The following is an 18206-nucleotide window of genomic DNA, read 5'->3' on the forward strand; positions in this document are numbered from 1 at the left end:
TCATTCTGAGTGCTGGGGGAATACTTTTTGTTGTTTCTAGAATAGATTGTCTGTCTGCATCTGACAGTTGTCTTGGCACTAGCCCATGTAAAGTACCGAAAACCCAGAATTTGCTGAAAGGGATAATGCAGACAATTATTCTGCATTTGTGTTGGTTATATGGAATTCTTTTCCCTAAAATTCAGATATATTCCCAATAATATCTTGTGCATCTCAGTTTTATCTGCCTTTCTGACTTAGGGACTGATTCAGTATGGATCGCACGGCTGCGTTCGCACACACCTGCTAGCTGCAAAAATATGCTAATGAATGCAATTGCACGCCTACAGCAGCACTATACCAAGATGCCCATCACTGTATAATGCCACCCACTTCCCACGACATGCATCCGCAAGTCAGCAAAAACATTGGTAACATCTGAACCATTCGCACAGTTGTAGTTGACCTGACCCTACCTCACAAACTGCTAAACTTCCTGTCGCCATCTAGACCTCTACCTGTGTATGCAATTGCAGGGGCTTAATTATGCACACCCCTGCAACGGCGTTCAAACGCACAGGCATGCCTGCGTTCCTTCGACCACCCACCTCTGCACCCCCAAATGGTCACTTCATGTCAATCACTGTGCGATTGGACTGCGTGCTCACTGCGTTCGCTTCCCGATCACATCGGCCCGGTGATGCATGCCCAGAGCACAAACATTGACCGACTACGTGTGAACGCACCTGTGTGATCCAACCTGAATAAAGCCCTTAATCCACAATTAATTTCAAGCAGTAATTATCTGTCTAATCATGTCCACTACTTGCTGTAACCTTTTTCTTAGTTTTGCTAATTAAATTGCTCTTTTTGTTTAGGGATCCAGACGCTGGATTGCTGCAAAACTTGAAAGATATTTTGGAAATAGACTTTCCATCACAATCGGAGTTTAAGAAATCTGTAAGTCTCTCAAATGAGGTGTACAGAATATTTATTGTTTGTTATTTTCTCAACTGATTTGCTGCAGAAAGTGAGTGTTAATTGATTTGTATAATAATTCTAAAGCAAGTCTTTCTCAGCTTCTGCAGTGTACTATTCTCCCTATGGTGCATCTCTTTAGAGGCCCCCATTTCTCTATATGCAACACCATGAGTGACCTCCCAAAACTGAGAATTTAAATATTTCTAGTAATTCAGAGACTGTACTCATAACTAACAGCATTGGTTTATTAAGCTAGAAAAATAAATTTTTTCCCTCCAGCTCACTGCAAAAAAAAAAAAAAACAGCAAAAAGACTTACTACATGATAATAGAAATTCAGAGATCTTTGTTGCATATATTAGCAAATACATGGAAAAGTGCTGGGCCACAAGGCTTCTCTGTACCAGCGTCCCTAACGCTTCATGATAATAGCACCCACTCTACGTCATATAATTAAATACTGTAGTACCACAGAAGAGCACATACATACATATATTTAAGTTGAGAGCCAATGCACCTGAAGGTACCCCAGAGACCTACAAATAGCACTACAGGAACTAGCACATCCTCCCAATTCTGGTCCCATCCATGCCTTTCAGCACAGCAATACAAAATAGTGGTTGCACATGATCAACCTAATACTTTTTCACAGGTCCATTGGTTCATGCCCTTCTTTAAGACAACCTGATGTTGGGTAACCAGCACTAGGCTTTGCCATCCTGGGCTGGTGTAACCATAGAGGAGAGAGGCAGTGTGTTTTATCTATTTTCTACAACTAGCATTCAGTGCTACCTAGGCTGAAAAAGGAGATTTTTATCTTACCTGTTAATTCCTTTTTTCTGAGTCCATGGGGGACACTGAGACCATGGGTATAGAAGGAGCTGCAGGAGTCTGGACACTAAAGAGTTAACTACTTTGGAAAAAGCACATACTCCTCCTCCCCTATACCCAGCCTTAAGCCCGGGAAGCCAGTTAAACTTAACAAGCCCAATGAACAGGAACGGAGGAGAGTAGAAGACCGGCGCACACACAACCATACACGCAGACTGGTAAGAGCCTGGGTATTGGAACGGTGAAACCCCCAGCCAGCCATGGGCGTGAGGGTGGGCGCGCCCAATGTCCACCATGGACTCAGAAAAAAGGATTTAACAGGTAAGATAAAAATCCCCTTTTTTCTTTTGTCCACTGGGGGATATTAGGACCATGGGACGTTCCAAAGCTATCCCTTTAAGGGAGGGAACGCTCCTGTGCTACGCTTAGCACCCGACACCCAAAAGCCACATCGGGCGAGGCGAAGGTGTCATAGCTTTAAAAAATGTAATGAAAGCATTGGCAGCCCAACAAAGTTGCTCCACAGAGGCACCTCTGCGAGCCACCCACGAGGTCCCCACGGACCTGGTGGAATGAGCAGTCACTGAGACCGGAACCAGCCTTTTTGCCAAAAGATTAGCCTGACAAATTGTCAAGTGCAACCAACGTTTGTTTAGAGGCTGGTCAGCCACGCTTGTGGAAATCAAAAAGAACGAATAAGGAGTCAGACTTGCAAATGTCCTTGGTCTGGTCGACACAAAGGCGAAGAGCCCGGAGAACATCCATGTGAGGAGAGAATGACCTGAGTCCACAGTACCTGAGACCGAAAGGGAAGGAACCTCAATCTCTTGAGTGATGTGGAAACGCGATACCACCTTCAGCAGGTGCGAAGGAAAAGTCAGATACTCTACAGGCTGAGGCAATAACCAGTAAGAAAACCAATTTCCTCGTCAGCCAGTGCTGATCAATAGAATCCAATGGTTCAAAGAGGGATTGTTGAAGTGCTCTCAACACTAAGGGCAGGTCCCACTGAGTCACAGGGGGAACAAAGGGTGGTTGAATATGAAGGAGCCCTTGCAAGATATTTTGAACTGCAGGAAAGCAAACTATCTTGTGTTGTAACAAGACCTAGAGGGCTGACACCTGTACCTTTAGGGAAGCAAGGCAAAGGCCCAAATCCAAGCCCGTCTGTAGAAAAGACAATCTTGGAAAGGCGGAAAATAAGTGAATCCCTACAACGGGAAGAACACCACACAAAGTATGTTTGCCACACACGATAATAGATCCTTGTTGATGAAGGTTTCCTGGTGCGGATAACTGTATTAGAATAACCTTTGATCCTTAGGATCGAGGTTTCAACAGCCATCCCATTAAAGCCAGTCTGGCGAGATCGGGATGGAGGCACGGGCCCTGGGATAGAAGATCCGGTCGGAGAGGAAGACACTCCACGGGGATGCTATGGACAGATTGTGAAGGTCTGCATACCAATCCCTCCATGGCCAATCTGGAGCAATGAGGATGGCTGAGATGCCCTCTAGCTTTAACATCCGAAGGATCCGCGGAAGAAGAGCGATTGGGCGAGAGATGTAAACTAGTGGGAAGTTCCACAGTACTGCGAGTGCATCCACTAAGAAGGCTCCTGGGTTCCTGGTATGGGAGCCATAGTGAGAAAGCTTGTGGTTGTGCCTGGAGGCCATCAAGTCAATGCTTGGGCAGCCGCAGCGCCTGACCAACATTTGGAGAACTTTGGGGTACAGAGACCATTCTCCGGAGTGAACGTCCTGCCTGCTGACAAAGTCCATCTTCCAATTCTACTCCCGGAACGTAGACTGCTGACAGAGCTGGAAGAAAGCGCTCTGCCCATCTGATGATGCGACTGACTTCCCTTATGGCCCCGTGACTTCTGGTACCGCCCTGATGGTTTATGTAGGCTACCGCTGTCGCATTGTCTGATTGTACTTTCCCTGCCCTGTGTTGAATAAAAGTCAGTGCCAGACAATGAGCCTTGTAAACCACTCGAAGTTCCAGGATGTTGAGCGGTAGAATCGCCTCCTGAGTTGTCCACTTGCCCTAAAAGGTGTGACTTTCAGTGATGGCTCCCCAGCCTCGAAGGCTTGCATCTGTGAAGAACCCAATCCTGGATCACTGTTAGAAGAACCCAATCCTGGATCACGAATGGACGACCCTTGTTCAGGTGCGATGAATGGAGCCACCACGCCAGGGAGTGGCGAACCTCTCTGAACAGCACTATCATTTGAGATGGAGGTGAGAGAGAGGTTCCACCGCTGTAGAAGTTCCAGTTGCAGTGGCCTGGAATGGAACTGTGCATATTCCACCATATCGAAGGTGGAGACCATCTTTCCCAAAACTTGTATGCAGAGGTGAATAGAGGGACTGCGCTGGTGCAGAAATAGTTTGATGAGAGACTGAAGGGACACCAGCTTGTCCCCGGAAAGGAAGACCCTCTGCACTCTGGTAATCAGGAGAGCGCCCAGATGGAGCATTTCTTGCGACGGAATCAGGCTGGACTTGCGCCAATTGATCAGCCATCCGTGTGACTGTAAGACATCCGTGGTGATTTGCAGTTGTTCCCGAAGGGTATCCGGAGACTGAGTCAATAGGAGAAGTTTGTCGCGGCGGCATAACAACCATAACCTTCGTGAACACTTGACGTGTCATAGACTGTCCAAAAGGCAAACCCTGAAACTGGAAGTGGTCCTTCTGTATAGCAAACCGCAGGAACCACTGATGATCATCTTGGATAGGCACATGTAAGTAAGCATCCTGTATATCTAGGGAGGCCATGTAATTGGCTTGTATGATGGAACAAAGCAACTCTATTCTGATCTTGGGAACCCTGAGAAACAGGTTGGGGATGGGGCGAAAGGAACTGTCTGATTTTTGAACGAGGAACAGATGAGTAAAAACCTGTCCCCCCCCCTTTGTGTAGGAGGTATCAGAACTATCACCTCGGAGGCCAAAAGGGCCCTGACAGGAGATCGGATTGCGGCTGCCTTGCCGACATCAATTAGAAACCCGGTGGAAAAAAACTGGACCGGAGGGCGTTTCTTGGTGGGAGCCCGCCCCATCATACCATTGGTTTATTGGCTGGCATAGGAGTTTGGCAGCAACTTGACCAGTTCTGACGGCTTCTGGAATTTGCACTTGTAAACGGAGGGCCCTGAGCTCTGGAGGAGGACTGGCCTTTCCCTGTGGGTGAAAGGATCGAAAGGAAAAACCTTTGACCTTCGGAGCCGCTGAGGAAAGGAAAGCGGTCTTAGAAGCTGCTACAGTGGCAATGATTTTATTCAATTCAGGACCAAAGAGAACCACCCCTTAAAAGGGGAGGGCTTCAAGCACCTTCTTTGACTCGCTGTCTGCTGGCCAAGTGCAAAGCCATAATGCTTGTCTGGCTTCCACCAAGGAAGTCGACACTTCGGAGGATAAAATGCCCGAATTAATGGCGGCCTTACCCAGATAGGTTCCACTAACCTAACCTTGCAATGCGTGCATCTATTGGAGGGGAGGATTCCCATCTTTTCCGATCCTCTGGAGGATAGAAGGATGAGATCCCTTTGGACACCAAGGGGTAAATTTACTAAAGTGAGAGTTTTTTGAAGTGGATATGTTGCCCATAGCAAGTAATCAGATTCTAGCTATTATTTTCTAGAAGGTACTAGTTAATTGTTAAGTAGAATCTGATTGGTTGCTATGGGCAATGTCTCCAGCATATGATGCAGGAAGCTGGGGACTTGCACCAAGCCTTTGACAGATTGAGACAAACCCTGAACCCAAGCAGGCACACAGTAAATAAAGTGGTGTGTGGGGGCTAGAGCACTGATCTTAAAGACCACAAATAAAGAAATAAGTGGTCTAGTAATACTCAATTACTGTATGCCCCAAGTACAGCATAGTGACAATGTGACTAGCAATAAACAAATACAGTAAGTAGGCACAGAGATAGGTACAATATCCTAAGTTCTGAATAAATCTGTAGACAGTAATGTGGCTGCTGACAGACCAGAAGAAGAAAATAAATAAGTTAACAGGGGCTGCAGCTCAGCCCCTAAAAATCATGCCCTTTTCCTTGAGGCACCAAAGTTGAACTGGTTTCCTGGGCCACAGGCGGGGTGTAGGGGAGGAGCCTGTGCTGCATCCAAAGAAGTTAACTCTTTGGTGCCCAGACTCCTGCAGCTTCTCCTATACCCATGGTCCCAGTGTCCCCCAGTGGACGAAAGAAAAAGAATAGTACTACTAAGAATTTGAGGAATCCCTACATAGGAGGTGGGTCTTGCTTCTTTGCAAGCTGTATTTAAATTTGGCTAGGAGTCAAATGATGATCGGGTGAATGTATGGGGAGAAAAGATTTGTGACAAACAACTGCTAGAGACAGAGTATCGGTTATATCTGATGATAAATCAGTTAGTGTATGGAGTCCACTTCATGATTCTTTAGTTGGTCAGACAATCGTTCAGTTGATCTGATCTGATCAAAAAGTTGGTAGAGTATGGCCAGCTTTAGCTGATCAGCTTGGTACTATAGGTAGAATTTAGGCTTCCATATATGATACTAAATTGGTTACTTATTTGCTATTTTGGTAGTCTCTCATTGCAGACTTTGCCTATTTTTGGCAGAATAATTAATGGGCAAATTGAATTTTATAATGATCATTAAACTCTAAAAAATCTCTATGGTTAAAGTGAATTTATTTCCTCTAGGATTTTAGCATGGACTGTGGAATATGCTACGCTTACAGGCTTGACTCTGCCATTCCAGATCAGGTGTGTGATGACCCCCACTGTGGGCAGCCCTTTCACCAAGCCTGTTTATATGAGGTAAGTATCTTAATATCAGAAACTATAGTATTTGCCTAATGATTAGAGTATGCCACAACATGCACTCTCATAGCCAAGCAATGGACTTTGCAACAAAACAAAAAAAAATACCATTAGGGTCTACACATTTTACAGAAATAACTTTTTTATAAAAGTTACCTTTTTATTTGTGAGGGATATTACTGGTGCTTTTACCCCTCCTGTTTTACATTTATTCTCTTTTGTTTTTTCTCCTCAGTGGTTAAACACACTCCCCTCTAGTAGACAAAGCTTTAACATTATATATGGTGAATGTCCTTACTGCAGCAAGGTAAGATGAATGTTTTAATTTTATAGGGTAACATATATTCTACACACATCTAAAGATTGTAATATCCCGTTCCTGTGTCTGTTATTTCATTTTATACAATCTTTTTGTTCCAGACCTCCTCATAGCAACCTGGTTCCTTTTAAACTGACGCTTACTTGAAATGTTCTACATTGTTATTTTACATGAGTAAACTGAGCTTACCATAAACACTCATTCACACTAGGATTAGCAGTGAGGTCAGGCTGCACAGGTTGTGTAACACTCTTGTAAAGCACACAGTGACTTAGACTCCTCTCATTCACACATATTAGAAACCGCTATGCTAGGTACAGTGAATCCAGAAAGTATTCACAGCACTTCACTTTTTCCACATTTTGTTATGTTACAGCCTTATTCCAAAATGGAATAAATTCACTTTTGTCCTCAAAATTCTACACACAATACCCCGTAATGACAACGTGTAAAAAGTTTTTTTGAGATTTTTGCAAATTTAATAATAAAAAAAACTAAAATCACATGTACATAAGTATTCACAGCCTTTGCTCAATACTTTGTTGATGCACCTTTGGCAGCAATTACAGCCTCAAGTCTTTTTGAATATGATGCCACAAACTTGGTACACCTATCTTTGGGTAGTTTCGCCCATTCCGCTTTGCAGCACCTCTCAAGCTACATCGGGTTGGATGGGAATCATGTCTAGGCCACTCAAGAACATTCACAGAGTTGTCCTGAAGTCCTGAAGATATCTTGGCTGTGTGCTTAGGGTCATTGTCCTGCTGAAAGATGAAACGTCGCCCCAGTCTGAGGTCAAGAGCACTATGGAGCAGGTTTTCATCCAGGATGTCTCTGTACATTGCTGCATTCATCTTTCCCTCCATCCTGACTAGTCTCCAAGTTCCTGCCGCTGAAAAACATCCCCACAGCATGATGCTGCCACCACCATGCTTCACTGTAGGGATGGTATAGACCTGGTGATGAGTGGTGCCTGGTTTCCTCCAAACATAACGCCTGGAATTCTCGCCAAAGAATACAATCTATGTCTCATCAGACCAGAGAATTTTGTTTCTCATGGTATGACAGTCCTTCAGGTGCATTTTGGCAAACTCCAGACAGGCTGCTATGTGCTTTTTACTAAGGAGTGGCTTCCATCTGGCCTCTCTACCATATAGGCCTGATTTGTGGATTGCTGCAGAGATGGTTGTCCTTCTGGAAGGTTCTCCTCTCTCCACAGAGGAATACTGTAGCTCTGACAGAGTGACCATCGGGTTCTTGATCACCTCCCTGCCTAGGGCCCTTCTCCCACGATCGCTCAGTTTAGACGGCCGGCCAACTCTAGGAAGAGTCCTGGTGGTTCCGAACTTCTTCCATTTATGGATAATGGAGGCCACTGTGCTCATTGGTACTTTCAAAGCAGCAGATATTTTTCTGTACCCTTCCCCAGATTTGTGCCTCGAGACAATCCCCTCTCGTAGGTCTACAGACAATTCCTTGGACTTCATTCTTGGTTTGTGCTCTGACATGCAAATGTCAAGTGTGGGACCTTATATAGACAGGTGTATGCCTTTCAAAATCATGTCCAAACAACTGAATTTACCACAGATAGACTCCAATTAAGCTGTAGGAACATCTCAAGGATGATCAGTGGAAACAGGATGCATCTGAGCTCAATTTTGAGCTTCATGGCAAAGGCTGTGAATACTTATGTACATCTGATTTTTTCGTTTCTTTATAATTAAATTTGCAAAAATCTCAAAAAAACTTTACACATTGTCATAATGGGATATTGTGTGTAGAATTTTGAGGACAAAAATGAATTTATTCCATTTTGGAATAAGGCTGTAACATGTGGAAAAAGAGAAGCACTGTGAATACTTTCCAAACGCACTGTATGTGTTCCCAACAGTGATCCTTAGCAGCATGCAGTATACTGTCAATGAATTAAGTGTGATCACTGGTCATAAGGCACTTTCCAGTGGCTGATATTGTACCTGAGACCTGGCTGCAATACTAAAGCAGATCATAAATCCTAGTTTGAACAAGTCTAAAATGTACCTACAAGGTCCCATAGGTACTAGACAAGTGCAATATTTGGGTTTTGTGTTTGTTTTTTGTTTTTTTTGCATTATGACATTTACAGTAAATCTCAAGAATAATTTCCTTTTGGTGTTCCTTAATGCTATATTGTACAAATAAGTTATTTTAAGTCTTCATTGTTTTTTTAAAAAAAACATTAATAAAGAGGAATACAACAGTTTTCAAATAGTGTCCATCAGGAGCTTATGGAGCAGGTGATTCTTTCATGGGATAAATTCATTGTTTGCTGAGTGCACCTTAGTTATTTTGGATCATAAACATTTCACCATCCTTCACTGACTCCCTAGATCACAGATTCTCAAACTCTGTCCTCAGGACCCCAAACAGTGCATGTTTTCCAGGTCTCCTCACAAAATTACGCATGAAATAATTAGCTCCACCAGTGGAACTTTAAAAATGTGTCTGTGAGTAATGAATACACCTGTGCACCTGGTGGGTGACCTGGTAAAATGTGACCTCTGTGGGGTCCTGAGGACCGAGTTTGAGAACCTCTGCCCTAGATATTGTAGTCTAGCCTTTTAATATATACCTGTATTATATTCATTATAGCTATAGCCATGGGCAAAAGTTTTGAGAATGATACAAGTATTGGTTTTCACAAAGTCTGCTGCTTTTACTGATTGTTTCTTATTAAATATTTGATATAATTGTAACTTGAGTGAATTTACTTGTTACTTTCAGACTCTGCGGTTATTTTCTTATTTATTTATGTTGAAGTGAGAGTGACTTCCTCACACAACTGCATTGAGCTTGAAAGTTTTTAACTCTTCAGCACCTGGGTTATTTATTTCTCTATTGCAGACTGTTGTCTAGCCAAGGGCCTGATTCAAGGGTGCACGCTAGTGTAAGTGCATGCAATACCGAAGTCCATGTAGTTGAGCAATTATTTGATACTGTGCAGGCGCAAACTATAGTGAAAACCCTACGGTGCGTGCGTTACCCTGGGTGTATGCACAAACATGACCGCTGGTATCCGATCAGGAGAAAACCATGGACGTTCCTGGTAGGTGGCCTGAAGAGCATGCAAAAACAATCCGTCACATAGGAGTGTCATGGCCATGCCAGTGAAAGATTCTGCGTTTTAATTTCACAGAGATCATTGTTCAAGTGGAGACAGGGCACTTGCCATAGGGCTGGTGCAAGTGACGATGGTGCACCGATGGTGGATTTGCAGAACCACCGGCAGTGTTGCAACGTGCACTGAGAGTGGGCATCTCAGATCTTGCATATGCTAGTGCACAAAGGGAACGCTGAAACTAGCATTTGCATATTATCGCCAACACGGCTCTGCAAATAGACGCAGCCTCAGCGACATCAACTCTGTGCACCTCCTGCATCAGCCCTCCAGTATTCAATTGAAATTATTTCAAACTTGTAACACTAAAAATCCCATGCCTGACCCTAGCAGCTGGATTACATCCTATTTCCCTTTTCCCCAACCTCATTCTCTGGCTTGTCTGCCTATTGGATCTGTACTGTATTTGTATCCAAAAGTACTAGCCCACCTTAACATACAATTGTCCCCCCTGTGTTGATGGATCGATATATGTTTATTTGATTTATTTTACATTTAATTTAAATCGTCATTGACCATACAAAATATTTTTTCATTTCCAGCCTATAACTCTGAAGCTGTCTAATAAGGCATTTTGAATGGCTAAGAAGATGGACATCTAACATAAAGGAAATGTGTTTACCAAATGAAATGGAGTTAATATAATAAACAATAGATCATTACCAAAAGTATTGAAACAGCTAACGCATATTTGTATAGGTTTTGACGATCCGGGTGATGACTATTTGGGATATATGATGAAGCTTGGCTTTCTTTCAAGTCATGGTCTTGAAAACATTCATCTTTGTCTAAATGACCTCTGTAGTTCTGAATAAAGTTCACATTGACTGTTCCCTGAAAACAAATTATACAAAACTATTAAAGATTTAAAAATATCATCCAGTTTGCTCCTAAATTTTATACTAGAATTAAACCTTCAACAAGTTGCTAGCACTAAGTCACGACATCAGGATTTGTGCAAGTCTTAGGGGGGGTATTCAATTTGAGGCGAAAAGTCCGAGCTCGGATTTTTCACCATCATCGGAGCTTTTGACGGGGATAAAGTATCGGGTGTGTGGCCGCTTATCCCTGCATTCAATTAGGAATCAGCGAAAACGGGAGCCGGTGGAAAGGTAAGTATTGAAAAATCCTGGGAATTTTCGGGAAATGTCCCTGGCAGCCCCTAAAGATGTCCAGACATGGGGGATCAATATGGGTACCCCTGATTTGGGCTGCTGTAGGTAGTCAGGGTTTTTAATAGCCGCGGCAGGTGCATAAATGCGGCTTTGGAAGAAGGGGTGAAGAATAGTACTTAGGTGTTTTTTGGGGAAAAATAACTTGTCCCATCAAATTTGGAGTACTTGAAAATGGGTGCAAGCATATTTTTAAGTCCGTAAAGTAATTTTTTAAAATTCTTCAAAAATGCACCTGCTGCACACTTGGGAACCCTCCCTGAATTAATTTTGCTAGTTCAGAAGTTTGTTCCCCAAATTAAAATTTTTTTACCCCAAAATTAAAGTACCTTTTTTGGGGGGTCCAGAAGCCTTTTTATTGACACAGGATACTTTTAGGGGAGTCTCCCAGGGGTGCAGTCTATTTTTTTTAAGCCTGCAACCCTAAACCCGAATTCTGCACTTTTTTTTGCCATGTAATACATAGTGAAAAGTTATCCCCGTTTTTTAACGAAGACTTTTCGCATCGACGAAAAGTCTTAAATTGAATACGGGGATAATTGAAACATGCGAAAATGTCATCGGCGATAAATGAAAAGTTATCCCCGGCTTTTCGCAGCCAGATTGAATACCCCCCTTAGTGTACCTTTTTTGCACTGTTATTCAGGATGTACTGTTAAAGTTCGATTTTTATAAAAGCCTAGTTGCAATGTAAATAAACTAATTATACTAAAACTAAAAAAAACAGTTAAACTATACACATCCTTCTTTTGCACTGCAAAATGTCTTAAGCATTATTAAAATTAGCTGTTGGTGAGGACAGAGGTTCCTGTGACACCGAGTTTGAACGCTTATTCAGAGCCTGTGCGCTGGTAGCATGATGACATCACTGTAAACCTCTGAGGGAGAAGGTCATTACCAGTACATAGGAGGGTCACATTAAGGGGGAAATGTACCAAACCTTATAGAAAGCTAAAGTGGAGAAGTTTCTTATAGTAAAAAATCAGCTTCTACAGATGCGTCTTCATACACTATTGCTGCAGTCTCACCAAAGCCCCACTCGGCGTGTCAGGTCCCATGTGACTCGGCTTGCGCCGATAGTCTGTTTTGTATGTTTGTCATCCAAAAAATAAGAGTTATGGTATAACGTAGCTTCGTTCACTCTTTTTCTTCGAGGTCCATGGGGTCCACAGGTGATACGTTGGGGTATAAATCCCGGTCACCAAACAGTTAAAACAAAAGAGCTCTCTGCTCCCAGGATGCACCGGGTCCCTCCTTCATACACCCCACCTCCGGCCTCAGGTAGCCAGTTCGTTACCAAGCTCAAAGCAGGCGAAGACAAAAAAAAAGGATAAGAAAGAAGAGACCCATACTCACTAGTCCAGACTCTCAAGAGAAAGAAATTTATGGAGACCCCCGGAACTACAGGTGTGTCAGGGTGGGGGTCCTGTGGACCCCATGGACCTCGAAGAAAAAGAGTTAACGAAGGTATGTTATACCATAACTCTTATTTTCTTCTTCGGGGCCCACAGCTGATACGTTGGGGATATCCCAAAGCACTAATCCTATGGGCGGGAACGCTCCTGAGTCTCGGAGGAGAGGAGAATCCTACGCCCGAAGGAGGTATCCTGAGAGGCAAAAGTGTCAAAAGAATAAAATTTGACAAAAGTATGGATGGAAGACCATGTGGCTGCCCTGCACAATTGTTCAGCAGAGGCGCCCCGCGGGCTGCCCACGAAGGCCCTACCGATCGAGTAGAATGTGCTTTTATGGAGTCCGGCACCCGCAGGCCAGTCTGTGTATAAGCTTGAGAGATTGCCATGCGAATCCACTTGGCCAGCCACACTTATGACAACCATAAAGCACAAAAAGGGAATAAGATTTCCTCCATTTGTTAGTGCGTTTTGCATAAATTCGCAATGCATGGACAACATCTAGGGAAGCCTCTTCCACCGAGAGACTTGCATTCTGAAAAGCTGGGACCACTATCTCAATTTATATGGAATTTAGATACCACTTTTGGAAGGTAATCCTGTCTAGTATGCAGTACTGCTCTATCTTGATTAAACACCAAAAAGGGAGTGCGGACGGAAAGCGCAGCCAGATCCGATACTCTGAGTGCAGATGCAATAGCCAGAAGAAATACTGTCTTTGCTGTTAAAAACTTAAAATCTGTTGAATTTAAGGGCTTAAACGGGGGAGCCTGTAAGACCCTGAGAACTACCGTCAAATCCCACGGAACTACCGGGGGAACGAAGGGAGGCTTAATTCTCAACACCCCCTGGAAAAACGTACTTATATCTGACATTAGGGCAATCTTCTGGTGGAACCAGATTGAAAGGGCTGAAACTTGTACCCTCAACGAGGCTAGGCGGAGCCCCTTTTCCAGTCCGCTTTGAAGAAAATCAAGCACTCTAGAGACCCGAAATCTTTCCGGGTCATATTTCCTCAGTTCACACCACTGAAAGCGCATGCCAAATTCTATAGTAAATACGAGCCGAAGATGGTTTACGTGCCTTCAGCATCGTCTGTATCACAGCCTCAGAAAACTTTTTCTTCCTCAAGACCGAGGCCTCAAGAGCCATGCCATCAAAGATAACCGATGAAGATCCGGGTACCAGCAAGGACCCTGTACTAACAGATCCGGTCTCAACGGAAGGGACCAAGGAGTATCCACGGATAGAGACTGTAGGTCGGTGAACCAATGACGTCACGGGCATGCCAGAGCTATTAATATCACCATACTGCCCTCTTGCTTGATCTTTCTGACTAGAAGAGCAAACGGTGGAAACAGTTATGCTATCCTGTACCGCCATCTTACCGTCAGTGCGTCTACAAACTCGGCCCTTGGATCCCCTTGTCCAGGATCCGTACCTGGGAACCTTGTTGTTCCTTCTTGATGCCATGAGGTCTATTTCTGGTAGACCCCATTTGTCCAGTTTTTGAAAAACCTGTGGATGCAGGGCCCATTCTCCTGCACTCTGCCGACTGAAAAAGTCTGCATACCAGTTCAGGACTCCCGGAATGAACACGGCAGATATTGTCGGGAGATGATGCTCTGCCCACACCAGGATCCTTGACACTTCTGTCAGGGCAGCCCGACTCCTTGTGCCTCCCTGATGATTTAGGTAGGCTACCGCGTTGCGGTTGTCGGACTGTATTTGCTCAGGTCTGCCCTTCAAAATTTTCTGAGCCTGAACTAAAGCTTTGAGTATTGCTCTTAGTTCCAGGATATTTATGGGTAGATGGCTTTCCGCCTCTGTCCACCTTCCATGAAAGACGTGTGATCCTGTCATCGACCCCCAGCCCTGAAGACTGGCATTGGTCTTGAGTAATGTCCAATCCGACACCCAAAAAGGACAACCCTGTCTGAGATGCCTTGTCTGTAACCACCAGGACAGGGATAATCGTACTTCTGGAGAGAGATGCAGTAACTGGGACTTGATCGTGCAGTAATCCTTGTTCCAGCACAACAGGATTAACTGCTGGAGTGAAATTGAGCGTACTCCACCATACTGAATGTGGACACCATTGACCCCAGCACCTGCATAGCTGACTGAACAGATATTTGTCTGTTGTGAAGCAATTTGCATATCCGCAATTGCAGAGCAAGAATCTTCTCTCTGGCAGATATATTCTCTGCGCTAAGGAGTCCAATCTTGCCCCTAAGTGACACATCTGCTGTACTGGAAGGGGTGACGATTTCTTCCAGTTTATAATCCAGCCGTGACTGTACAGACAGGACAGTCAGTCCAAAATTATCCTGTAACTGCTGCGGAGACTGACCTAGCAACAGGAGATCGTCCAAGTAAGGTAAAATTCTGACACCCTGGCGTCTGAGGCATGCCATCATTACTGCCATCACCTTGGTGAACACCCGGGGAGCCGTGGACAGGCCAAATGGTAGGGCCTGAAAATGTTCTCCCCCCTACCACAAACCGTAGAAATTGGGTCTGGGTGACTGGTATGTGGAGGTAAGCATCCTGTATATCCAAGGACACCATATAGTCCCCCTGTTCCATGGCCAACACGATCGACCGTAATGTTTCCATACGGAACCCAGGGCCTCAAACAAATTTGTTGATACCCTTTCAAATTTAGAATGGGCCAGTATGACGCATTCGGTTTCTGAATCAAGAACAGGTTGGAGTAAAACCCAATTGATTCCCTGGCACCGGAATAACAACTTCCAAAGCTAGTAGAGATTGGATAGCTTGTTGAAGGGCCAAGGCCCTTACTGAACCCTCCTTCGGGTTTGCGCCAAAAAAATCTCTCAGGAGGACTCCTCCAAAATGTCAGGGCATACCCGCAGTAGACTCCCCGAACCCAGGCATCCTTTGTTGTGAGAAGCCAGGCTTCTGAAAACCGGAAAAGTCGGCCCCCTACCCTGGGATCCCCCAGAGGGAGGCCCGTCCCATCAGGCCACTGGTTTATCCTGGACACTGGACTCTTGCTTTGCCAGGGTTTCCTAGATCCTGTCTTTTTAGGCGGAAATCTAGCTGAGGGCTGACCCTTGGTCTTGCCCTGTGGTCGAAACCCCCAAAAGGATGCCCCTCTGGTTTTAGCCAGAGATGCTGAAGGCAGCCCCGCAGCTTTTGAGGCTGCCATGGAGCCACAATTTTGTCCAATTCTGGACCAAAAAGGACTCCTCCTGTGAATGGAAGGGATTCTAGGGCCTTTTTGGACCCTGCATCCGCTCTCCAATCTTTCAACTAGAGAATCCTATGTGCCACCACGGATTCCGTTGAGACCCTGGAAGAAAGATTCCCAGCATCCAAGGCTGCTTCTACCAGATAGGACGTACCCTCCTTAAGAAGGAAATCACGTCCAGCTGTTCCTTGGATGCATCTGGCAAAGATTCTGCCAGAGTTTTCACCCACTCCTCAATGGCCCTAGCAACCCAAGTGGTGGTCATAGCTGGACGAGTGGCTGTTCCTGAAAGTGAAAAAATTGATTTAAGGCAACCCTCCAGCCTTCTATCCGTGGCTTCCTTCAATGAGACCGCCGGGATCAGAAGCGTGGTACGCTTTATTAGCTGTGCCACATGCGCATCAACAGAAGGTGGAGTCTCCAATTTAGCACATTCTTCTGATGGAAAAGGATACAACAGCTCCACTCTTTTGGAGAGGTGGTTTTTCTTATCCAGACAGACCACTGCTTCCCCCCATAAGTTCTGATAAATGTTCTGACTTAGGAAAACACCCCTGTTTAAACGCCAAAAAGTGGTTAAGGCAGAGTTCCCTATGTGGAGGATCCCCTTCCTCAATATTTAACACTGACTTGACCGCCCTGATCAAAAAAGGGACATTGCCCACCGGGAAGTGATCTTCACCCTCTTTGGAGCTAGACTCCTGAGAGGAATCTTGTGCCTGCTCCTCCTCAGAGGATGTACTAGAATACTCACCCGTATGGGAGGCCGAATGCCGTCTAGATTTTGGCTGTCTTGGATTGGCGGCCTGTGGCGGTTAAAAAAAACCCTGAAGATGACGCCATACCTCTGCCAGCACCAAGGTCCATCCACGATGGAAACATAGAGGACATAACCATAGGGGGATGCATCTGCTGAGGGAAACCCCAAACCGGGGGAGCAGGGGCAGCCAAACGCTCCACCACCTGGACCATAACCTGGGAAAAGGAAGCCCAGGGCGGCTCAGGTCCTGTAATGGGCAAACTTGACTGATGTGGTGACTGTCTAAAAGAGTTCCCACATAGTCCATTTTGTACAAAATCCTGTGAGGATAAACCTGCTCTGCAGGCTACACAGGATATCAGCAAAGGGGCTCCTACTCCCTGACCCTCAGATTCCTTTGACATATTAACTAATTATGCCAAGGTTCCGAGATCACATGTACTGATCTCTACCCCCAACCCACACACCTGCAGCTGAGGGATGAGGGGAAAATACAGCAGTGAAAGGTTAAATGACTGACGATTATTCAAAAAAGACAGTACTCAACAAACATCAATCACATGCAATGCATAAACACTCTGCGAGCAATATGCAATTTCTTTGCTCTTGCCACTACAATTTAGCCCCAGGCATACTAGGATAGAGCTCTGTAAAAACCTGTCCAGCAGTAGGAGAGGTATACAGGGAGACTGCCCAGCCTCCAAGCGAGCAGCGTTTGAGAGCACCTGTAAAGTGTATCTGGCTGCTCATATAGGGGAAGCTGGGCGGAGCAACCCACAATGCTGAGACAGTGACTGGCTAGCGTGTGGATTGGGGGAGGGGCCGCTGGGGAGAGCAAACCTCCCCTATGCTGCTTGGACCTGCCCGGTAAACTGACATGGCCGCCGCCAGAGAAACAATCCCCGGCTTGTCAGGAGCTAGTCATATCCCGGCGGTCCAGTGTAGGAGACAAGCTGTTATGTCCTCCCGACTGCAGCTGACCTCCGGCCAGTCTCCCCGCCGAAGGCCGGACCGCCACGTGGTTTCGGCGTCAGCGGCCACCGAGACCCCTCTTACCTGTCATCCCCTTGATCCGGATGCAGTCCAGAGCTCAGAGCCCCTGCCGAAAACACTAACAGTGTTGCGGCGCCGGAGTGGGTAGCTGCAGCAGGTGGCCAGTGCGTCTCCAGTCAGACGCGAAGCTGCTTCCAGGACAGCTCAGGCCACCCCGCCCGATGGATAGATAAAGCTCTTTTTTTTTTTTTTTTTTTTTTTAAATATTACTCGTTTGCGGGACTGCTTCTGCAGTCCCACTGTCTCTGTGGTGAAACCACAAACAGGAAATAACTGGCTACCTGAGGGCAGGAAGCGGGGTATATGAAGGAGGGACCTGGTGCATCCTGGGAGCAGAGAGCTTGTTTCTTTTAACTGTTTGGTTACCGGGATTTATACCCCAACGTATCAGCTGTGGACCCCATGGACCCCGAAGAAGAAATGCGTCTTCGTTTGATATGCAACACTGTGTGCAATGGAGTCTGAATTTGTATACAAAGTACTAAGGCTAGATGTATGAGGACATATCT

General features: G+C 45.2%; 2 protein-coding genes across 3 annotated transcripts in view; one reads left to right on the plus strand and one right to left on the minus strand.

Annotated features, from left to right (window-relative positions):
* Positions 1 to 10958, plus strand: part of FANCL (FA complementation group L) — a 68838-nt gene extending 57880 nt beyond the window's left edge. The window contains exons 11-14 of one of the 2 annotated variants that reach the window (XM_088477323.1): positions 858 to 939; positions 6488 to 6604; positions 6843 to 6914; positions 10626 to 10958. In XM_088477323.1, the coding sequence (XP_088333449.1) occupies positions 858 to 939; positions 6488 to 6604; positions 6843 to 6914; positions 10626 to 10661 (307 nt within the window). In that variant the 3' untranslated portion in view covers positions 10662 to 10958. Of the gene's footprint in view, positions 1 to 857; positions 940 to 6487; positions 6605 to 6842; positions 6915 to 9809; positions 9962 to 10625 lie in introns of those variants that run through there. The other variant, XM_088477324.1, reaches the window with a different exon arrangement.
* The window catches only part of VRK2 (VRK serine/threonine kinase 2), a 102348-nt gene continuing 94693 nt past the window's right edge, over positions 10552 to 18206 (minus strand). Inside the window, exon 14 of the mRNA XM_088477322.1 lies at positions 10552 to 10917. Within this exon, the coding sequence (XP_088333448.1) occupies positions 10720 to 10917 (198 nt within the window). The 3' untranslated portion in view covers positions 10552 to 10719. The remainder of the gene's footprint in view (positions 10918 to 18206) is intronic.

Source organism: Taudactylus pleione, unplaced genomic scaffold, assembly GCF_031769625.1.
Source record: "Taudactylus pleione unplaced genomic scaffold, aTauple2 ptg000201l, whole genome shotgun sequence".
NCBI classification, from domain to species: domain Eukaryota; kingdom Metazoa; phylum Chordata; class Amphibia; order Anura; family Myobatrachidae; genus Taudactylus; species Taudactylus pleione.